At 42.7% G+C, this 24,176-nt stretch overlaps 2 protein-coding genes across 3 annotated transcripts in view; one reads left to right on the top strand and one right to left on the bottom strand.

The window, feature by feature from the left end:
• LOC115180577 (synapsin-3-like) overlaps positions 1-24,176 on the top strand; it is a 139,092-nt gene that overhangs the window by 78,123 nt on the left and 36,793 nt on the right. The gene's annotated exons all lie outside the window — the stretch shown is intronic.
• LOC115180578 (metalloproteinase inhibitor 3) lies at positions 188-19,777 on the bottom strand. 2 transcript variants are annotated; one of them, XM_029742767.1, is made up of 5 exons: positions 19,482-19,777; positions 10,029-10,111; positions 8,934-9,045; positions 6,882-7,003; positions 188-2,954 (listed from the first exon to the last, which is right to left on the bottom strand). In XM_029742767.1, the coding sequence occupies exons 1-5, from the start codon at positions 19,609-19,611 to the stop codon at positions 2,757-2,759; spliced, it is 645 nt and encodes a 214-aa protein (XP_029598627.1). In that variant the 5' UTR covers positions 19,612-19,777; the 3' UTR covers positions 188-2,756. The 2 variants fall into 2 exon arrangements, with proteins under 2 accessions (XP_029598627.1, XP_029598626.1); XM_029742766.1 differs by lacking the exon at positions 188-2,954 and having other exon boundaries at positions 5,669-7,003.

The following is a 24,176-nucleotide window of genomic DNA, read 5'->3' as shown; positions in this document are numbered from 1 at the left end:
AATTCCATTATGTAATGTAGCTCCTGACTTTACAGATTGTTCTATGATATCACAAAGATATTGCTATAAAGGTCAGGTCCAAATTTGCCTTGTGACCGTGATAAAATACTGAGCTTGGATCATGGCCAGGTTTGCTACTTTGACTTCAAGAAAACAACAGTACAAGAATCAATGCAAACTCATAGGGTCCATTTTTCATTAAATCTTTATTATAAAAATATAAAACACAGAAATTAAGTCAAACATTTCTGCAACCCCTACAAGGAAACGGTCGCTCGCCCCCCTTTTTAGGAATCAGTGTATACACACACATGGTACACAGCCTTTTGCCTGCTTCCTTTTAAAATGCACCCTGGATCGACTTGACCAAGTGTTTCTGTGTTAAGCAGACAGTAAATTTACATAAACATGAACCACAAAAAAATACAGGTACAGAGATGCCAAGGCCGAAAAGAGAGAAACTTCCAAAACCAAGTGAGGGAGATGGAAACAACTCAAGGCTGAGAACCAGAGAAGTGTGTCAATGAAGGCTAAACATACCGAGGAGCCTTCCCAGTATTCTAACTAAAGGATGGATCTACATGAAGACTACATACTATCTGGCTTCCGGAACTATCGGGCTACACTCACTGAGCCCACCATTCTCTCAATGCTAAACCAGCTCTACTTCTAACTGCATGAGGAGAACAAGAACAGTGTTGCTGATGTGGAACGTTCAGGCTTTAGTGATATCTCTGTGGCATAGTAGTCTTCTCAGACTACTGAGGAGCTACTGAGGATCTGCCTCTGGATTGTGTTTCAAGCTCAGCCAAGGCCTGGAGGAGGTGTCAGAAGCTCCGCAGTGGGGAAACATAATGAGACTGATGAACCACCTCTACCTCCTCTCCTTTTGAAATGGTCGGAAATGTTGAATTCGACATTGTTTTATAATTTTCTGTTCTACATTGTTGAATGAGATGTTTCTTTTTTTCTATAAATATAGTGCCTGAAATAATTGTGTTTCATGTAAGAAGTGCCTTGTGGAGGAGGCAAGATTTAGATTTAGTTCCTCACATTATAATACATTACATGAATAATAAATTGACTAAACTATATTTTTGTGGATTTCCTTCTAAAACTGTCACGTCAGGGCCGTACTCTATTCTGTTCAACACCAACTTGGCATGGCCTTTTCTGAACATAATGGAAAAGTGGGCAGAGCTGAGAGACTGGGCAAAGACTTCTAACTCCTGCTGAGGCATCTCTGTTTCTGACGGAATGGACTGAAGATACTGAACTGGAAAACTCAACAAAAGTAGAAGAGTTTAGTGACAATAGTGTTATTTTCATCAGTTTCATCTGAAATAGTTAAATACTTACACAAATGGAATATACATTTATGAAAACACTTTTTTTGTCTGAAACCTCTGCTTTAAAATGTTCCTTCCCTCGTGAGAACCAGAAGGGGAACTGTGATTGGGCAAAAGTACCATCATTCAAAATCTGCTGAAGGCGGATCTAACACAGAACTAACATTAAATCAATGCTTTACAAACACAATTTGGGATTCTGGTCCTTCATGACAGCCAAACAGGGTAGTGATGGTAATACAGTTTTGGCCAGATACAAAGAGATATATATATATATATTTTAGTAGGATAGTTGATTTTGTTTGTAGTATTTGCATGGATATTGTCTGATTCGACAAACAAGGATAAATAAATCTACTACAGAGGTTTCAGTCGAGTCAACTGTTCATTGTTTTGTAGCTTATATCATATACAGCAAAAAAATTAAATAACTTGCATCCATTTCTCTGCGAAAGATTAAGAATTCCCTGTGCTTGAGCTGTAAGGGTCATTCTTAGTGGTGGTTACGGAGAAGAAAATATAGCTATACTCAATCAATTCATTGTCCGATATTAGCAATGCATTCATATAGTGTGATCTGCTAAATGACTAAAATGTAAATGCAATTTAATATAACCTAGAATGAACTTTACAGTGCAAGCAGTCAGGGAGGCAAAGATTGCATCATTCATATAAATAGACATGTTGACAGTATAAACTGTCAACATATACATATACACTTTCATGTGATTCAAAATCATTGTTAAATACCAATAAAATACCTTTGTGTGACTGGAGCAAGAGGTATTGCTTTTCAGAGGTCATACCTCGTGTTGGCATTGCCCTCGTACTGGTGACAAGGTGTCTGGTTACTGTGCATAACTTGTGTTGAGGATAACATTATGTTGCAGGAGCTTTGTTGATACTGCACCACACACTTAATATTACAATAATTTTCACCATTATGTATTGCTGGAAACTGCCATTCTGAAATGCCATCCCACCCATAATAAGCCTTACGATAGTTTGAAAAAGGTCTCGCTTTTTAGAGGGCCATTGTTATTGCAGTCTGAAAAAAGTGGACTGGGATCGGGTCTAATTTCTGCTCATTGATAGCTAGGGAAATGTAGGAAAAGTTAGGTGGGAGAAACTGAAATGTACAGCATGAAACAAAAAAGGTATTGTTTACATCAGAAGGGCTACTTCTATGAGACAGCCAGGCACTGATTATTTTAGGTCTTGTATATTTCGTCAGAGGGCGTAGGAGTGGTCACTTGGGGCTAGTACTGTACATTTTAAGAGTTCTGTAATACTCTGTGGTTGACGAGGGCCGTGGGGGAGTTTGGGAAAGGTGTAGAAGAGTGAGAGGAAGAGGAGAAGAAACTCAAGAAAGTTGTGATGGTTTTGGGGGTTGGTTGTGGTTTACGCTCAGGGGTCGGTGGAGTTGATGGTGGTTTTGTCACGGCCGGCCATCCCCCGGTACCAGCTGCAGTAGCCCTCTTTCTGCTGGATACAGGCGTAGTGCCGGGACTGGTAGCCGGGGTAGCCGAAGTGGGACAGCATGTCCGTCCACAGGCACTCGTTCTTTGAGGTCACAAAGCAGGGCAGGTAGTGGCAGGGCTTAATCTACAGAGAGAAGAAGCGAAACTAAAGATGTAGTCGTAAAGCAGGAAAATAAAATGGAATAATGCTACAGCATACTGGTGAAGGCTCACTGTGTGTTTACAGTTCGACTTGAATAAAGTTCAACTGTATCCTTTTTGATTAACAAAAATTCTGATTTAGGATATGTGACAGATATACGAATTTCATTTTCTGTTAAATATTGACCAATTCACAGCACAGTGAGTTTACATCCAGCAGTAAATGAACAAGGCCAAGACAGAATTAGCATTTCAGGACAGGCTGAAGCAACGCATCATCTTGTACACAAGACTTAATATGTGGAGAATACGATTTTGAATAGGAGAAAAAGGAAGTGAGATCCCTCCAGATAATTGGGTTGAATCAGCAAAGAGTGAGGTGAGTCAAGTTCTTTTTGTAGTTTATGTAATTCATTACATTACAATTTAGAAACTCATTAATGCATTTTATACTCATTGCTCTACAGGATGAATGAATGAATGGATGGTTTCAATTCAAATGGAGTTTCCAGTGGAGTTCAAATATGAATCTAATTGTCAACCTCTGAAATGAAAGTCCACTACTTAGTTCGTAATTTTCCCATAAGGAATGGAGAAGAAAACCAAAGGCGCAGAAATCTGTATTGAACTGCAATTCCATCAACATCCTTTAAACTTATAATTTCCTTCTCACATACTGCGCATTCGGAAAGTATTCAGACCTCTTGACTTTTTCTACATTTTGTTATGTTACAGCCTTGCTCTGAAATGGATTAAATAAATACAAATCCTCAATCTACACACAATACTCCATAATGACGAAGCAAAAACAGGTTTTTAGAAATGTTTGCAAATTTATACAAAAAACATACCTTATTTAGTATTCAGACCCTTTGCTATGAGACTTTAAATTGAGCTCAGGTGCATCCTGTTTCGATTGATCATCCTTGAGATGTTTCTACAACTTCATTGGAGTTCACCTGTGGTAAATTCTATTGATTGGACATGATTTGGAAAGGCACACACTTGTCTATATATGGTCCCATAGTTGACAGTGCATGTCAAAGCAAAAACCAAGCCATGAGGTCGAAGGAATTGTCCGTAGAGCTCCGAGAGAGGATTGTGTCGAGGCATGGATCTGGGGAAGGGTACCAAAAATGTTCTGCAGCATTGAAGGTTCCCAAGAACACAGTGGCCTCCGTCTTTCTTAAATGGAAGAAGTTTGGAACCACCGACTCTTCCTAGAGCTGGCCACCCAGCCAAACTGGGCAATTAGGGAGAAGGGCCTTGGTCAGGGAGGTGACCAAGAACCCGATGGTCACTCTGACAAAGCTCCAGAGTTCCTCTGTGGAGATGGGAGAACCTTCCAAAAGGACAACCATCTCTGCAGCACTCCACCAATCAGGCCTTTATGGTTGAGTGGCCAGACAGAAGCCACTCTTCAGTAAAAGGCACATGACAGTCCGCTTGGCGTTTGCCAAAAGCACCTAAAGGACTCTCAGACCATGATAAACAAGATTCTCTGGTGTGATGAAACCAAGATTGAACTCTTGCCTGAATACCAAGCATCACGTCTGGAAGAAACCTGGCACCATCCTTACGGTAAAGCATGGTGGTGCCAGCATCATGCTGTGGGGATGTTTTTCAGCGGCAGGGACTGGGAGACTAGTCAGGATTGAGGGAAAGATGAACGGAGCAAAGTACAGAGAGATCTTTGATGAAAACCTGCTCCAGAGCGCTCAGGACCTCAGACTCAGACGAAGGTTCACCTTCCGACAAGACAACGACCCTAAACACACAGGCAAGACGACGCATGAGTGACTTCGGGACAAGTCTCTTAATGTCCCTGAGTGGCCCAGCCAGAGCTCGGACTTGAACCCGATCAAATATCTCTGGAGATACCTGAAAATAGCTGTGCTCCGACGCTCCCCATCCAACCTGACAGAGCTTGAGAGGATGGGAGAAACTCCCCAAATACAGGTGTGCCAAGCTTGTAGCGTCATGAGGGGGAAAAAACAATGTAATCCATTTTAGAATAAGGCTCTAAGGTAACACAATTTTGAAAAATTCAAGGGGTCTGAATACTTTCTGAATGCACTGTATAGCCTGCCAAATGTCTTTTAAAGGTGAGAAATTATAAACTGAGAAACTAGCTGACAAATACACTGTGTGTTTTAGAGAAATCCAAAAGAGCTGTTTCAGTAAAAGCTGTGTGTACAGTAATGACAGAGCCAGAGGAATCAACAGCAGAGAGCTTGAGGAATATGGGTGAAGCTGAACGCATTCTTTATGGTCCATATGGTGCAAGCATTTTCAATGAAGTTTAACTAGTTCTGGTGTTCATGGGGCTATGTTATGGACAGTTAGCTTTTTAATCATTTACTGATGCCAATGGTTTTTTTATACACTGCAGTGGATTATTTTCACATACTTCCTGCATTCCTTAGCTGTAAATCATCATTTGTTGAAGAATGCAAAAGATGACAAACTGTGGTTTTAATGATTTGGCTGAAGTGAAGTGTGACGTTCGCATTCTAAGAGATCTCCAGGCGGTTCTTGCACTTGATATAAAACCACAGAGATGGCTGTGTCTGCACTGCCTCTTTCTGTCTGTTGACTTGTCTTCTCAGACAGTAAGCATGTTGCTTCATAGGGGTTCACACAATGAGGTGTTGTGTAGCAGCAGCCTATTGCTAGAACACATTTGTGTGTGATTTCTTTTTTTTTTCAGATTAAAGATTACATTTGAACTGAAATGGACAATAAACAAAAAAAAATATGCTTCTACCATGTCGAGTTCTTTCCAAGTTTGTTTTTCATTCCTGATGCTGACTTGCCATGTTTGGTCACAGACATACCTCCATTGTTCTATGTTGGCCTCTAAGACTCACTTTACGCCTAAACGCGTCTTAATATTGCAATCCTTTAAGAAGTTTGGGTGTGAGCAGTTTGAAAGGTGTTGGACAGCATTTGGACTCTGTAGTTACTCCTGTCTGGCAATGCACTTATTGCTGTTGACGGGGCAGTGATGGGCAGACCAGACGGTGTGTCTGGAGCCGTGCAGTACAGTAGGATATTTATGAGCCTGGACTGGAGCTGCACAGGAGCAGGTCCCGCGTAAAGGAGGTCCGGCCGAGCGCTGAATTCAGGGTTTGGAATAACAGGGAAAGTAATTCCAGTGTATTTAAATGATTTAATAACTCCCAAAGATCATTATAAATCTCTCTTTTCTCTCTCTCCTCGTCTTTCCATCTGTCTCTTCAGTTACATTCATGGATGTGTATTATCCGTTATGATGCCAAAATGGAAATGGGACACTTTTATATTCCTGACAGCTAAAACCTTTATATAATTCAGCCACTATCTGGAATTAGTATGTCCCTACAATCAGAAAAGTTACAATTACATAATAAAAATGATTTGGTATATATTTTGATAGTCATGCTTGTATTGTGCTACACTTAAGAAGAGGGAAACGTTTGAAATGGTTTGGCAAGGATTTCATAATTGGTTGCAGTTCATCAGCATAATCTATTTGACCCAATATATGCAAGGTCACTAAAGTCATTATGATCATAAAATGAACACATTATTTCCCCTCCTATTCTACAGCCAATATCCAATATCTAATAACATATGGAGATTATGAAGTGCCTTGTGTCTTTGAAGAGGGGCAAGCCCAACTGCGGTAAGAAGTCTTCTAGATAGAGGAGCAGAGAGCTGCTCAGAGCAGGATGGTATGCTTTGCAGTAAGCAGGGTGTTCTGGTTCTGCCTGCCTCTGCCCTTGCCTCTGCCCCGGCCCCGGCCCCTGCCCCTCTTTCTGGCTCCTACTCCTCCATCTTGGCTCTGCTGCTGTTGGGTTGCTTTAGCTTCCTTATCCATAGCCATCTTATCCATATTCTCCCCGGGAGCGCAGTTGTTGCCACTCACCCTGCAGTTGCAGCCCAGCTGGTAGCGGTGGTTGATGCCCTTCTTCTGGGCCAGCGAGAGGCGCTCCCATGGCTGGTTGAAATTACACAGCCCGGTGTAGACCTTGCCGTCAAACACGCGGCCTGAGGGGAGAGAGAGGTTTGGTTACAGATCAGCTTTTGTTAAGCATTACATAATTCGTGAATTTTTTCATGACTTACAAAACATTCATTGCAATGGTTTGTTTGTTTCCCCAAAAAACTGAAGACTGACAAACAATGCCATGTCATATTCCCAACGCCATGGGAAAGAGTCAGATGTCCAAAATGTCAGATGTCATCCCTAGCATATTTTTGGCTAATTGTATAATTGCCATACCTCGATTAGCATAAATACACCAGTCAAACAAGCGGTCAAAGCTTTTTAACTATGGTAAGACAATCTTGTACAGTAAATCCCATATTAAACCAACACCCCTATTTCAGAATTTCCAAAAGGTTGTCTAACTTCTATTTTTAGGTTAGGCCATTCACAGCTTACCACCGGTGTCAGGATGACAACCTCTGCTGCAAACGGGTTCACCCTACACTGTAGACCGCCAGCTAGCACTCAAAAAACATGGTTGTTTGTAACAGTGTATCCGTTGCTAGTGCTACACTGTCCTGTCGTCATCACACACTGAGCTGAAAGCTCGCAAACACACAACTCTTAGACCGACTTCCATATGGATTATTGCCGTCTCTGGCAAAGTTATTCGACAATGGTGAGAGAGCGGCATTAGCCTGTTCCCAATTTGTAGTTGGTATAGTAGTTGGTAAGACAGCACAAGCATATCTGGGACCAGGCTAGTGTGGCATCCCTCTTCATAGCTAATCAGGCGGCCGTGCACTCACTCTGGGTTGATCAAACCCGTGGAGTTAATCCATCAGGCCTTGGCGTATTTAACATGCCTGTAATTGAGTCCTGATACAGTATGGCCCAGGGACCCAAGACCCAATTATAGACTCACTCCCCAAACCAGAGCTAGAGCTGCTGCCTGGCCTGGATGACTGATGTCATCATCACCCAGCCACAATAAACACACACTTGTGTTGCCGGGGTGATTTCCTTCCTTATGTTTCATTGGCTTCATAGGTCATGTTTACAGGTTTGGGACATAGTGATGGGAACATACAACAAACAGCTAAACAGTGTGACAGCCTTAGGTCTCAATAAACTGCTCTCCGACTTTCCATAGCAACTCAGAAACGGTCTCTGAGCCTATCTACAAGCCATCAGACTGCCGAACACTTGAATTGGACTGACCACTTGCGCTGACTCTCCTCACCTTAGCACACATGCGCTTACGCACACACCCACACTGACATACACTCATCCACACACACACACGTATACATTCATATTACACACACACACACATCACAAGTATGTATGTGTAGCATGCAGCTAAGCATTTTGTTGAATGGTGTATACCATCTGTATCCTGTACATACGACTAATAAATAAAACTTGAACTTGATAAATGCCTGCCTGCACTGGAAACGCCAGAACTTCTTGCTAGAACTATTAATCATAAGAGAAAAGGAGGGTGTTTACGCCCTAAAGGAGAAGGAAACGCTCCAAAAAAAGAAGTGCCCCCCTGCCTCTCTCTCGTCTCTCACAGACGGGAGGTTATAAATAGTGGGAAAGCTTGTGTCACAGATCAGTCAAGAAGTCTTCAGGGAGGAGGGAGGGGGGGGGGGGTAGTTGTATTTAAACCCCCCCAAAAATGGGGCTGCCATTAGCAACGCTGCCATTGTGATGGGACGTGCTGCAGAGAGGGAGTTAGGGAAACAGGCCTGGGAGAACAAGCTGGAGTCAACTCCACTGATGTGCTTGCTTGCCTCGCTAATTTGTTTTTGGTACTGTGCTTCTGAGGCAGCTCCTGAGGCTGTTTTTATTGCTTATTACTAGCTCTGAATGGAAAGACATTGTTTCCGGTACCACCATGACAACTATGCAGCCCGCCAAGCACTGTACATTAGATGTCCGCTTTTCAGATCAGTTATAATGTATGATAGAATAGTGACTCACCTGTGATCAGGTACTGGTACTTGTTGATGTCGAACTTGACTCCACACAAACTCTCAGAGGCATCTGTGTAGATGTGCTGAACGTGCTGCATTTTGTTGAATCCTTTGTACATCTGCAAAACAGACCACGACAAACAGTGTGTTAATATAATCTGGAATGAAGATCACGCACCTCTGGCATTTGTTCTTGCTTCTGACGCCTTTTGACCCAACTGGAACTATTGAGTTGTTCACGAAGTTGTCAGGAATCCACAACAATAAACACAGCATAATGAGATGATATCTCTTCCAAGAATTCAGGTTAGCAGAGGAAGAGGCCACTGACGCTATCATTTAACCACATGAAAATGAACATAATCACAGGACATAATGAAGACGTGACTTTGGGGGTGAGCCGTGGGTCCACCCATTGAGTTCAGGTGCGCGGAACACAAACGCTGCCAGACAAAGTAAATGTTTGCCCTGGAATTTGTTGTGTTTGGTCCATGGTGATTTATTTGTCTGGGAACAACAGGAAATCCCTGTTTAGACGCGGCTGTTCTTTGAAATAACAGGACAAACCGTGAAAGAGGAAAGCCGTTGGGACCTGAAACGGGGGATTTCTGGGAAAATGTTTCTAGGGGCAACAAAGCCCCACTCTTCGTGATTTATTTACTGAGAGGCGATTGTCTTTAGACCAACTACATTGGATTCCATTGGCAAAACAAATATTCAAACACACTTAACTTGGATTAGACAAACCTTCTTGCCACAGGGCCCAGCGTTAGACGTAATGATGAAAACAACGTCTAATCTTCTGTAACATACTCTTGTGGCACTTAATGGAAAAGCTTGGCCATTAAACGGCATCGGTGAACTCATGTTTTGGTTATAAGAATTAGGGATTGCCCTATAACCTAAGTGATACTGCTACAGTACCCTAGTCATACACCGTATCATTTTAGTAGGCCTACAGTGATAAACTGGTCTCTAGTTTCAAAGCCTATGAGCTTGTTAGTGATTCTTATAGCCTTGTGCTGTTTTCCAGAATGAGGTTATGCTCTTCAAGGTATGGGCCAGATTACGTAAAATGATGAATGATGCGATGATAGCTTACCTTCATCTGTTTGACCGTGTAGCGCATTGTGCCAAAAGGCCCATCCTTCAGTAACTTCTTGCCCACCACTTTGGCACGGATCACTGTAGACAGAAGACACAAGCACAGAATTAGTCAATTATGCAATGGGCGGAGATTGGAAAGCCTCTAGCTGCCAAATCCAGCATATTGGATGATTCTGAATTTAGGTCACATCAGAGCAAGTCTTGTCCCCATCTCTGTCCCTGACGTCTGGAGCCAGGCTGATGTGTTTGTGTGAGCATCAAAAGATAAGCCCAAATAGTATGTCCAATATGTGTTTAACATCCCAACACATCACCCTAACAGATGCTTTAGCTAGAAGTAGGGTGATATCAACTCCCGATCAGGACCCTAGAATGCATTGGGCTTCTCATTGCTTTTCCAAAGCTCATTAAAAACTCAGCCCCTAGAGGAGAGACCCAGGAAAGATTTTGTAATGGTTTAGCTCAGTTTATAGTCTATTCATTTGTTTTTATGGATTGCTTCTTCTTGCCAAACAAGTCCAAGGGAAGACTAGGAGGCTAGCATTTGAATTTGACTCAGAGGCCAAAGCAGTTCGTCTTCATGACAGTGAAAATGAGGCCACAGCTTTATTACTACCTCCCTCCAGCCTTGTCCCTGTATCGTAAAACCACGTCTCCACAAACAACCTCCTTTCTTTACATTCAGCACAGGGTGGAAAAAGATCATATCATTGCTGCTCACCCTCATGTAAACAGCGGCTAGGTGAAACAGTTTGGCTGTGGAATCACCTTGTTTGCTTTCACTCCTTTTAAAATAAGTGGGTCCATTGTGTGGGGGATCAACTTATGAACGAAGCCTCATTTAGGCCAGTGAATAGGGTCCTCCCCAGAGAACTTGTATCAGAGCTCTGAGGACCCCCGGGAGAGAAGGGGTAGTCCACATGCAGGCGCAGTCGACTCGAGTCAAGTTCACCTGCTCCACGCAGCCTGACAGCCACAGACATAACTAACGATGGGGATGTTTATCTTTCCTCTCCAGAATTTCCTTCCCACATTCCTTTGAGGCTCACATTCTCGAGCCGGGGGGGGGGGTGTCGGAAGGGTTGCGCTCCTCTAGATAGAGTGAAGAAGGGATGTACTGTAACATCTCCTCTTATAGCGTCATAGACTGTATTTAAGTCCCGGACACACAGAAATGGGCAGCAAAGGGAGTCTAAAGGAAAAGCAGTAATCCAGGTGGTTTATGAATAGAAAAGTCTTCTAGAAGATTCCGGTAAGGTGACATCAACACCTTCAATGGAGCTCACATGCTCACATTTTCACCTGCCAGTTTAGAATGACATGACTCTCTATTAGAGCATCAGCCATCCAATTGATAGCTGTTAGAGAATCACACATCCATGTATAAGGCAAAGATTATTTTCAACCTATTCAGGTGACATATTCTCCTTGTGTTCTTGGTGACCTTTTTGAGCCACTGTACCCAAGGACATCTGCTCCATTAATCAGTCAACTCGCATATTATGAGCCTCACAGAATTGTTAGCTAACCAGTCTCTGCTATGCAGAGTCAAATGAATGCTACTTTCACTGATGTAATTGTATGGAGCATAGGCACTATTACTGTGGAATGTGAAGATATGAAACATATGCTACTCTGATCCCTCCTTGTGTAATGTGATACACTGATATGATGCACAGATATGATGCACTGATCCCTCAAACTATTTTCAGAAGCCAGTAGCCCAAAACATGCCTTCCCCGTAAAACCTAAACACCATCGCTAAGACAGCTTTCCCCACCCAAAATGATAAGACTCCAATTTCAAAGCGCATTGCGTTGAGCCTTCAAATGTTATTAGGCGTAGCAGTCATAGGTCATATAGCTGAACAAGAGTGCAACAGTAACACCAACTGCTCTTTGAGGCGGGATACGCTTGCCACTGGGCGGGCAGCCGCTAATTGGGTGGTGCCGAAGTCATTGCCTGGCGGAATGTGTGAAAGGCCGCAGCTGCTGATGAGACAGAGGATGTGTTCTTCCCTACAGCAACCCTTTGACCTCCAAGGGAAGGGGCCTGAGTAGAACTCAGAACGCAAGCTATATTTACTCCTGATCACCGAGTTCTCTTTCAAGATGCCTCTTCAGGCTAGGTCCTGGCCCCAGTGTCAGAAATGACCAAATTGTGAGTGTTTATGTAACCCAATTCTAAGCCCAAGAACTGCATAAGATATCCACCTGACCGGTAACGGTTAGTTTAGCTGTAATCGGCACTGCAGCTAGAAATCTCTTTCAGCTCTATATAGAGTAAGTGCCCCCTGCTCTGTCTCTCTTTCTCACTCTCTCTCTCTCTCTGTGCAGCAACACACAAATAGCAATTACAGGCGAGTGCTATTCTCCTGTTTCTGCCGCATACATATTCATGTTTTGCAGTGGATTTGACATACATTCTCAGTGGAAAGTAGGTGGATTTTTGTTGATAAGGAGAAGTAACTGGGGTATGACAGAGAAAGTAATTGAATTAATTTAGCACGGTATCTCTTCCCCGAAGCATTGGATTACTAAACTCTGCATTCAAATGCTAATCGCAACACAAGTGGGAATGTAATTCAATCAAGCATGTTAAGCCTCCTTCTGCTTTACATTTTGCCTGTGAATGGGCACCTCAGGCTAAATTGTGATTACAGCAAACAGATTGCATGATGAGGGAAAAGTCACCATGACAAGGTTGAAATAGACGGTCATATGAAGAGGGGAAGAATAGGGAAAAGTAATGTGGTTGTGTATAACCAGCGTTATAAGCTATATGTGTGTTTGGTGGCTGAGACTGATCCTGAACATGATCTGAGGTGAGTGGGTGGGGAAAACGACGCGACTGAGTATGACACACTCAATGGGTAAACTACTCTATAAGCACCCCTCCTTCTTTTCGAGGTGTCAGATCTGACCACACCCGGAGTTGGATTAGACTTAATAGAAAAGAAATGTCCTCACCAGTTCACCGAAGAGATAGACGCAATTGAACCAACATGGGATGTGTAGGTCTGATCAAATGTAATTCACTCTATAGGGAACAGGGTACTATTTCAGAAGCAGTCATGGACTACACTGGTGATTGAAGTTGGCTTAGAAACTCGATATGCCTGTCTCACAGGGTGTCCATGTCAAACAAGCAGGGAATCTTGTACCTTTTGACTTCTTGACCTATTTTAACAGGAAGGAACGCTGGCCTTATGGAATAAAGCTGCTTTGAATGCACCGAGCTGATCCCAGATGACATAATGTTCCTCGTGATATGGGACCATCTATGCCCTCTGACAGTTGGGAAGAAGATTGGGTAGCAGAAGAGAATAGGATTGGGTTTTGCATTATTGCAACCTATAGTAACTTAGTTAGCAATAGCTCATTGCTTCCCTCTCCAGGCCTCCCAAGAGAAAGGACGGGGTAACTTGAGGACCTCCTCCCTCACCACTCTGAGAACTAGCTTATACCAGTCTAAACTACATGTTTCTCCAAGGTTCTTATCTCAGGCCAAGCCACACTTACCCACAGCAGTAATCTTCTATACTGAATTGGTGCATGACACGAGAATGTAAAGGTCTGCTCCTGACACCTCGGCTCCTTGGGAACGTGGACCTTGGCCGTGAAGGGATATTAAACTCCAAGGCCAAAGTGTAGCTAGGGCCGACCGAAACTGCTGCATGAAAAGCTTTAGAAAAACAGCCTTCCCCTCCCATCCAATGTGAATTGGCTTTTTCAGTCACCAATTAAATTACATCCCAGTAGGTCTGCTGTGCACCAAAAGCAACCTCTCTGTCTCTAGCTTTCTGTCTCTAGCTCTCTAGCTCTCTGTCTCTAGCTCTCTGTCTCTAGCTCTCTGTCTCTCGCTCTCTGTCTCTCGCTCTCTGTCTCTCGCTCTCTGTCTCTCGCTCTCTGTCTCTCGCTCTCTGTCTCTAGCTCTCTGTCTCAAGTAGCCTACGTATGCGGCAAGAAAAAAATTGTCAGGAAATGGATATTCGACTGTTGTCTAGAAATGCAAGGAAGGGTTCATTGAGAGAACGTATATCAGCTGACATAGTTGAACTCCTTACGCTGCCAGCCGAATGCTATATCACAGCCAGCCACTGCACTGTTTGCTGATTGCGAAGTTACCCTCTGGTTATTTGGAGTTGGCATTTAACATGTTTTTTTCTCTTTGTTGTATCTTTTTTATATGTACCCTCATTTCCTCAATTCAAAAAGTCTGTCTGATTCATCTATTAGAGCGGGTGCTGCTGGTGATTATGGAGCAGGGCCTATGAAACAACAGGAGCAGGCTTTGAACTCGCCTCTGGCTCTTAAATTGCGATGATTCATGTTCTACCGTGTCGCCTTTGAAGTTGACAGTGGAAATTAGCCTCTCTCCTCACTCAGCGCTACACCTGAGGGGAGCTTAAGGTCACCATTTGCAATTTAATCCACATATAGGTATTCACACTGTGTGTAAACCATAGCCGTTTGACGATAGTCCTAAAAAATAGTCAGCTATAGGGGTTTTGGCAACTATTTTAGATTTAGTTTCAGTGCTTAAAATACCTTTTAAGTCTTAGTCACATTTTTGTCATTTCATCCTTTGTTAGTTTTAGTTATTATCAGTCAACTAAAACTCAGGACAATTTTTGTCTAGTTTTAGTCACAGCCCTTTTGTCACATTGTTTGCATTTGTTTCTATTAAATAATGAATATTTAGCTACCTCTAACTTCCATCATGTGCACATTCAGATAGCCTTGTCCAACTAGGCCTACTATCCCCTCGTTTACCTTAGATGGCAACATTGATTTTGTGGCAGATTGTATTCAATGCCAGACATAATTAACCATATAGGCTATAAAGCCTTGGCTACAAGTTAAACAATTTACAGCTCTGATTTTCAGCCAATCACAACTGTCAAGGGGGTAAATAACAGTGGTTTCCTTGATAAGGAGAAAAATGGCAGAAGTATTACTCTCTAATATTCAACAAATAGCATTCGTTTTTCCCCTTACGACAAAAGCAACCGCAACTTGCATTTGCAGACCACAGCGCGAGAGCGGCAACACAGATGAATGAACAGCGCACATGGGAAAATATAGCTTCTGATGTGATCGAAGCAAAAATAGCCTATATGAAAGTACGAGAGAGAGAGCGAGAGTAAACATTGAGTACATTTACATGCACACTAATAATTTGATATTAAACTGATTATAGCCGTAGGCTGAGTATTGCATTAGTCATGTAAACACCTTACTCTGCTTATCGTAATAAGGTCATAATCGAAGTAGGCATACGCCAATCAAAACACCTGGTTTTCTGAGCAATCTTTCAAATGATTAGGACATGTAAACAGCATAATCGGCGTTCCAGTGGTGTATTTGATCTGAGCATGTGCCAGCAACAGGTAGCAACAGGTAGTGCAAGCTTCCCTCTTATGCACGAGTGAAGTGAGTTCGCAAAACTGAAAGTATGCATCTTATAAATAGTTTTCACATACAAACTTTAGTGCATTCGGAAAGTATTCGGACCCCTTGACCTTTTCCACATTTTGTTACGTTACAGCCTTATTCTAAAATGTATCTACACACAATACCCCATAATGACAAAGCGAAAACAGGTTTTTATAAATACCTTATTTCTATAAGTATTCAGACCCTTTGCTATGAGACTCAGGTGCATCCTGTTTCCATTTACCATCCGTGAGATGTTTCTACAACTTGATTGGAGTCCACCTGTGGTAAATTCAATTGATTGGACATGATTTGGAATGCCACACACCTGTCTATATAAGGTCCCACAGTTGACAGTTCATGTCAGAGCAAAAACCAAGCCATCAGGTCGAAGGAATTGTACATAGAGCTCCAAGACAGGATTGTGTCAAGGCACAGATCTGGGGAAGGGTACCAAAAAAATTCTGCAGCATTGAAAAGTCCCCAAAAACACAGTGGCCTCCATCATTCTTAAATTGAAGAAGTTTGGAACCACCAAGACTCTTCCAAACTGAGCAATTGGGGGAGAAGGGCCTTGGTCAGGCAGGTGACCATGAACCCGAATGGTCACTCCGACAGAGCTACAGAGTTCCTCTGTGGAGATGGGAGAACCTTCCAGAAAGACAACCATCTCTGCAGCACTCCACCAATCAGGCCTTTATGGTAGTGGCCACTCCTCAGGAATAGGCACGACAGCCCACTTGGAGTTCACCAAAAAGGCACCAGAAGGACTTTCAAGCATGTAAACGTTTTAAACTAACTATTATATTAACCTGACTATCCACGATAATCACATTATTGTGTGCATGTAACCGTTCTCAGTGTTTCTAGTTGAAGTTGGTTACAAGTCAAGTGTCCTGGCTTCGCATCAGTTCAGAAGATTGACTGAAGTGATTGCCTGGAGCTGTGTGGGAGAGCTCAATCAGACTGCACAACGGAAAGATGTGAATTCTGCCAATGAGAGGATGGATAGCAAATTGGACAAAACAGATAAAAATTTGCTTCATGTCAAATTAAAATGTCCATTAGTCTCACGGGGAATTCTCATCTCATCTCATTTTTATCAACTAAAATAAAAAGTAATTTGTAATAGTTCTTGTTTATTTCCCCCAGGTCATCTCGTCCCATTATCGTCATAGTTTTAGTCAGGAAAAATAGGTTGTTGACGAAAAACAGCCTTCATTGAAAGTACTGTTCAAATGAAATGGGGGGGGGGAAGATGAGGATAAAGGCACATTTTATAACTCATATCTTTCATAGGGAATATTTCGTAGGTATAGATCTGCATACAGTATGTTTTAGGGGTATTTTGACACTGTAAGGTTTATCAAAGGTGACATTCATCAAACCCCCAGTGATGCGATGCAATTCAAGGCCATGGAAAGCTTTTGGTACTACGTTTCATCCCAGAAAATGTACTGCAGCCCATGTTTGTTTGGACATGCCCAGGGGACACAAATCAGAATATCCATCATAACTCTATGTGTTGCCAGGAGATAACTGTTATCCTTCACAGTCCAAAAACATCATGTTCATGCCAAACTCCATTTACAGTTGGCTTACAACACGAGGCTTATCGGAATTTGACATGTGAAATCTTGCCTAAAAAATGTAAATCGGTTGCATAATAATTTTGCAATAGTCATCAAAAGCTTACATGTTCATGATAACTGCACTAGAGCCCTATCCTAACAGAAGTCCAACCTTCATCGACTGTCTCTAACTGAAAGCGATAGCCTTCATTATTGCTCGATGAGCAGAAGATGGATGTATGGTCAAATGAGTTGTGTGCATGTTACTCCCATAGAATTTTCTCGAGCTTTTTCCATGGCCAATTGTTCCACTGGGAAAAAAATAACTCAACGGTTGTGTCATCTACATGATGAAATGTGATCCCGGCTTTGGCATTATGGCATGTTTACAGTGTTGTGTTTTATTGGGACTACTGTGACAATGTCCGGTGCAGTGGGAGGAAAGAGGCATCCCTAGTTCTGTGCACGCTTCAGGCTTTCGCGGGGCACTTCTGGCTGAGCCAAGACCTTGGAAATGTAATTTTGTGGAGCTCACAAGTGCTCACTTGCAGCCATTAAAGCCAGCCCTAGATTCTGGACCACTAGGCTCCACTCCTTGCCAATGGGATGAGCCAATTTAGGAGACATGAAAGGCAGGGTGCCACCTGACTGCTTGTAACACTAACATTTGTACATCTTCAACACAATGGAACCAGGTCTCCAACTAGTATAAGCCCCAATAGTTATAATTAAATAACAGGCAACGCTCATCAATGCTGAGGAACTGTTTGCATAAATACGTTGATGTTTGACATGAATGTTCAACCTGCCACTTGTGCGAGAGGGTGTTATTTTTAAAGAGTTGCCATATGTTGAAAAGTCAACATAGCTTTCTCTCCTCTGACCTCGTCAGGCTTCAGTCATAGTTCACTGGCTGGACTAGGGATCACTGCAGAAAAAAACATGACATCGTAGTTGTGTCCTCAGCAAGACTCCGCCCGTGGGGCTGAACAGCTCTGATGTCCACTTTTCCTCCTCTCCTCCGCTCCGGGGCATTGGACCACTCTATGCTACCCTAATGGACGTTCGATGGCTGCGTCTGACAAAGCTATCTGTGACTGACACACACTCTGCCTGCTGCCAGCAGTTCCGTTCCACAAAACAAAAGAGCTGCACACAGTTCTCCTAATACTGTATATCCCAGTGGACTCCTCTCTCTTTCACTCTACCTTTTTTCTTCCTGCTTTAGACCCCCCACAACACTTATTATCGCTCAGGCTTATCAAATCATCCCTTACTAGGAATGAGTCTCCTGCAGCAACAGTGGTGAGCCAGGACCCACCTGGTATTATTAACAAGTGTTATCCAATAACACTGCTCAGGTCGGACAGGCGTTCCTTGATAAGAACAGCTGAGGTCATGTTATTCTGGCATAGCCTGTGAAAGCATGACCCTGTGGTACAACAAGCTTTACAAAGCCACCCTCCTCAGAGCAGGAGGCCAAGGAAATCTCAGCTACAAGAGGGTCCGAGGATCAGCCCCAAAAGAAAATATCACCCGGGAATCAACACAGTGTATCAAAGTCAATAAGCAAGGCTTTATTATACCAATGCTGACTCCATATCTCTATATCAAATGCGTGAATGGAATGAATCAAGCCCCTATTGGAAAGTAAACATGTGCTTTCATAGAAGAGCACAAACACTTGAAGGGAAACGCTATACCACTAGGACTGTAGAATTCACAAACTGATTGCAAGAGCACTTGCTTAACATTCCTAGCCAAGTATTTGCTCTTACATCTTATGGGAAGCCAGACAGAACAGAAGAGCATCCAAGATCCAAGAACAGTAGCTAGTCTCCACTCCAAATCTGTCATTGGTAACCTCCACACATGGGTGCAATATTCAGTCAGCAGTAAAACCCTTTGCTGGCTGCTGTCTGCCTGTTCTGTTCTGGTTTATTGCTCAGCAAGTGGTCATTTAGCTCTGAAAAACATTATGATCAGTGGGACCTGTTTCCATGGATACCGTTCCCGTTAACTCTTCCCTCTCATCAGAGCAAGGGGAAATAAAATAAAGCTCCCTCTCTCTTGACTCACTAATTTGAGAGATGACGCATTTATTTAGACAAGTCAGAGAGCGTGCTGTTGTAGTAAACCGTTAGTCTATGAGCCACCTGATACTTGCAAACTGGTATATTCTGACAGTCTGTTTTAAATGGGCTTTTAGGTGATGGTTACATTTTACGCACAACTTTGTTTGGCATATATTTACCAATTACGCATACTGTAGGTCCCAGACTGAAAGTTGCATCATTTTATACTAACAACAGTTTATTATTCTATTATATTCCATGTATGCAGAATATCACAAAACCATTGAAACAATTCATTTCAATAGATAAAATATTTTAGTTGGCATAACATATAGCCTGTGTGGACTGAAACCATGCGACTTACCAATGTCAGAGTTGCAGTACGCATCTTGCGGGTGAGACAGAGCACACGAGCAAGCCTCTGTGAGTTGATGAATCTGAAGGCTGCTGAAAACGAACAGCAAGCTGAGTAGTTGGTGACAGAGGGACTGCATTTTTAGTGCGTAAAATCTCCCTCGTTGTCTGTTTACTTTAAAAACAAAAAAAGTTGCGTCGCCGAATAGTTATTCAAAGTCTGTCCCGAGTTGAGCTGTTGTCTGCTTCAGTGGGTATGTCCAACTCTACTCTCCGGTCAGGGTATTGCCTGTCACTGGGTCTCAGAGCGCGAGTCACAAATTACATATAGTGCGCGAGACGCTGGAACGCCACCCACCTCGCCAGATTTCGCGACGCGACAGCCAATCACGACTCGAGCCGTCGATGATGTCATCAAGAATAACAGATGTATGACATATTGGAATTGACTTTACAATGCTTGTCTCTTTTTTTTATTTGTATTAAAATATCATTTTTCCCCCTTTCACTTTTGTCAGCCATAAAACATTCCAGTCAGTAAAAACCGCTGGAAATTGCTCATTGAATGGAAAACCATATGAGCCTGATGTAATGTTTCATACATTCAAACAGCATTTATTTATTGTAATTAATGGAAAACTTGGCACTTATTTGTTTTTATGTTGTTATTACCATGTTTTGTTTATTTTAACAGTGAAACAGCAACATGTACAAATTAGGGTTTCCTTTGGGTGTATCAGAAAGACATGGTTTGGTGGTTTTTCCAGGCTCACCACTAAATGTCCATTTGTGTTCTGTGAACGTCTGTAGCGTTTTCTGGTCAGTGATCAAGGCTCAATTCCAGGCAGTAACGAACTCCGTTTGTTTACACCTTACTTTTTCATATAGTCAAAAACAACATGGCCTCTAGACCGTTTTGCACCTGTTGAATAAAACAGTGTGTGCTTATGAATACACCTCTAATGTGAGATCCACAGAGCCCTTTTATACCTTTGAAAAGACATTCCAAATCACCTCTGAGTATTGGCATTAGTTTCACAACCAGTCTCATTTTCAAAAGCTTCTCATGCTGAAGTTGAGAGAGAGAGAGAGAGAGAACCGTGTTTTTCATGTGACCCAGTGTGAGCGATGGTAAAATCCTTCACGCTGGCTACAATCTCTAGAATTAGACAAATTAAGTTTAATCTGTTTTTTCTCCCCTTTGTGTTTTTATGTAAGGGTTCAGAAACCTGAGTGGAGATATCTCTGTGTGTGGAGGCTGATCTGTGGAGCCACATTAGGGGTTAGGTTTGAGAATTATCTAACAAAGCCAGAGTAATCCCAGGCTAATGAACTATGACCCTATAGCCCCTCAACACCTTTCAGAATGCTCTTCGTTAACCTCAATAGGAACAGGCCCAGCAGGCAAGTGTGGTGGAAATGACGTTATTACAATCAGCTAACAACCCAGAAATTGTCCCCAAAATTATTTTTTTGCAGTTTCACCTTCATTTAGCTTATATGGCCCACAAAGACATACAAGTGGTGTGTGCAGCAGTGCATCGCATGCAGTAGGCCTTTGTCTGCCTATTTCATTTAACAACAGAGAAGCACGTATTTGTTGGCAAAGTGTGTCTGTCATACGCAGATCATGTTATGACTGTACAGTGAGAGGCACACTGCAAATAAATATTCTATTAATTTATTATTTCAGAATTATACCGTTGTTTCCTGAGCACTATTTCCTATATAATCAGCCTGTGTTTGTTCAGGGATACATGTACAGTACGTATATCCTGGAAATTCTTGGAATATTTCCTCTAGACAAAAATAAACAAGCCGTGTATGACTAACTTTGGAACAGAATAGAATCAGATGACCACAGCTAAAGTCCAGTTTTATCAGATCCATTTTTTATATATGCAGATGGCATGGCATGTCAGAACTTCATGGTGAGCATCCAAAGAAAACAGGAGGCCATTGTTAACCATTAATAACATAACCTCTGTTGAGCCATTGTCAGGTTGGAACAAGACGGAGTCATCATATTTGTTGCATTCCTTGTCGGGTCAGAGATTGGAGACTTATTAGGTTTCTCTGGGGGGGTAGTTAGCAGTGACGTTTATCATTTTCTTTTAACTGAGCTTCTCAACTCTATCAGGGTGGTGTCCACCATTTCCATCTGATGTCCCTGAGGATTCTTCAAACAAATACCCCAATAACCACATAACGTCTTTGTTTCTTTGTTTATGTCACCTTGGCCTCAATTTAAGCCTCTGTCAGTGTAACTTTTTATAGTTATTACCTAACATTTCTGAAGTCACTTTATATAAAAAGATTGTGACTAAGAGAATGGCATAATGAGGGAGGCGCGGCCTTGCATGATCTATTTGTGATATCTCTCATGACGTTTCCATATGACCCCATCTTTCCTTTACGCCAAAAAACGTCATAGGACCTTCTGGAAACGTTGTTGTCCTTAAGTAGGCCAACATAGTGTAAGCAAAATGCAGGCGCATAATCTCATCTCTAAAAATCTATGTGTAGAAAAAATGCCTGTTATTTTGTGCGAGCTGCCCAGCCAGCCTTCGGGGAGCCTGGGAAGGCATTGTGCGCTAAGAGGTGTTTGAAGGCTCTACAGTATGTGTGGTTCTGTGGTTCTGTAATGACAAAAGGGACCAGGCGGTGACTCAGAGGAAATACCTTTCATGTGACTGACAAGCCGTTAAATAGACGCAGGAAGAGGCGAAAGTTGAAAAGATAGCAGCGCCCGAGAGAGGGTGGGGGATTGCATCCAAATGTGCATGACTCACTGGGGTTCCTGCCTGTTGCTTCTCCTACGCTACTCCCTCTCCTACATGCCATAGTGCTTAAGTGGGACATGGCCCCCTTTTTGCTTTACTGCTGTTTATTTTGAAGAAAACATGTGAAATACTACAGTATATGAGATGAGCAATGTACATAGTGTATGGTAGTAAAACCAATCAAGGTTGACAAGGCTCAAGTTTACACTACATTCCATCCCCCTAACCAAACACAATGGCCTGAGTGAATTCACTTAGGCTAACTCACCCACACATACAGTGGCTTTAGGCATTGGTAGACATTATCCCTGCGTGCCAAACAGGCCTGTGAGACTAATAGAGGGTAAGTGAGAGATTATTTAATTGAAACTTCCTGGACGTCTGGTCCTGCAGGTCAAACAAACCCTCCATTCAGTCAACTGGTGTCGGACTTAATTTGTGAGTGAAGATATTAGGTGTCGGGCATCAATCTTTAATCGGAAGGAAGCCACTTCTTGTGTGATAAAAGTCAAAGCATTCTCTCTCTGATGTGTCAGCGCAGTGTGATGCCCATTGTTGATTGTGAAGCTACTCTAGGATCTACTTCCTATCCGCTAGTAGTTCAAGTATGATGAACGGTCAGTGACTTCTGACACGCTAGGGCCAAGTAACAACCACACCGCTTCACTGCTCTGTGCCAGAATCCCTCTTCCCTCCCTTGCGTACTGTACAGTACATATTTGGTGAACTGTCAAACCGTCAGAGTCAGAGAAACCCCCAAAATTACTATGTTGCATTACGCCATGAGACAATGAGACACCGCACAGCAGTTGGGATACACAGGAAGCATGACAGCATGGAAATAGCTCCTTAGAATTCCAGGAGGCTAAGGGAATGCAGGGTAGTCGCGGTAACAGGCAGTCCTATGCTGAGCACAGTAAAAATGACTTTCCTATTTACTTTGGTCATATAAGGCTGTCTCATTGACTGACCACTGAAAGGGCTGATCGGAATTATTTAGGTTTACCATTCCAATGATCTATGTGCTGTCAAACTAGAAGATAAACCCGGTAATTGTACACTGTTTTATGAGTAACTGGAATCGCTGTCATTGGGTGTTTTTATATTGTTGCCTAGCCTTCTCATCCTTGCGACATGCCAGGGACACGGAAGGGGATACCTAGTTAGTTGTACAACTGAGTACATTCAACCGAAATGTGTCTTCCGCGTTTAACCCAACCCCTCTAAAACAGAGAGGTGCAGGGGACTGGCTTAATCGACGTCCACATCATCGGCGCCTGGGGATTAGTTGTTGTTGGGATTTACCTGGGCCGAACAGCAGATTTTTCCACCTTGCCGGCAAGGGGATTCAAACCAGCGACCTTTCGGTAACTGGCTCAATGCTCTTAATCGCTAGGCTACCTACTAGCTTCAACCAGTGTGTTATTGTACTGTGCTCCTATGCATTCATTGGCATCTAGTTCTAGTAGGATTCCACTGGCAGTTTAAAATGGGCCAGTACGTGTGTTTCCTCTTGCATCCCTTCCCAGAAACAATTGAGGAAGGGAAGGTGAGTGGGAGGAGGGGGCTTAGCTAATCAGTCAAGGATGATGGATGGACTGGAGACCAGTGATTCATGGGCAGGGAGGTTGGAGGGCCGTGGGTTCACCAGATGTAGATGTCACACTGCGTGGAGACATCCATATGTCTCTGAGGGAATTGTGGGAACCTAAATATAGACATGTTGTTTTCCCTAAACGCATACCATAGCATGTGGTCACTATGATATCATATGACTTAATGGTATTAATATCTGCCCACTACTATAATTACACTGAATGTGTTCACTGCATTATGTTGCGTAGATAGTGGATATTGTAGCTCTATGTATTGCATTTACAAGGACCCATGGCATACATGCAGCAACCCTAACACACGGACTT

Source organism: Salmo trutta, chromosome 40 (genome assembly GCF_901001165.1).
Source record: "Salmo trutta chromosome 40, fSalTru1.1, whole genome shotgun sequence".
In the NCBI taxonomy this organism is placed as follows: Eukaryota; Metazoa; Chordata; class Actinopteri; order Salmoniformes; family Salmonidae; genus Salmo; species Salmo trutta.
This window is presented reverse-complemented; position numbering and strand designations above follow the sequence as displayed.

Excerpts from the sequence above, each read along its gene's own strand:
- LOC115180578 (XM_029742766.1), bottom strand. The coding sequence starts at position 19,611 with ATGCAGTCCCTCTGTCACCAACTACTCAGCTTGCTGTTCGTTTTCAGC. Across the intron at positions 10,112-19,481 it reads GTACTGCAACTCTGACATTG|TGATCCGTGCCAAAGTGGTG; the intron begins GTAAGTCGCATG and ends TTCTGTCTACAG. Across the intron at positions 9,046-10,028 it reads ACACGGTCAAACAGATGAAG|ATGTACAAAGGATTCAACAA; the intron begins GTAAGCTATCAT and ends TCTGTTTTGCAG.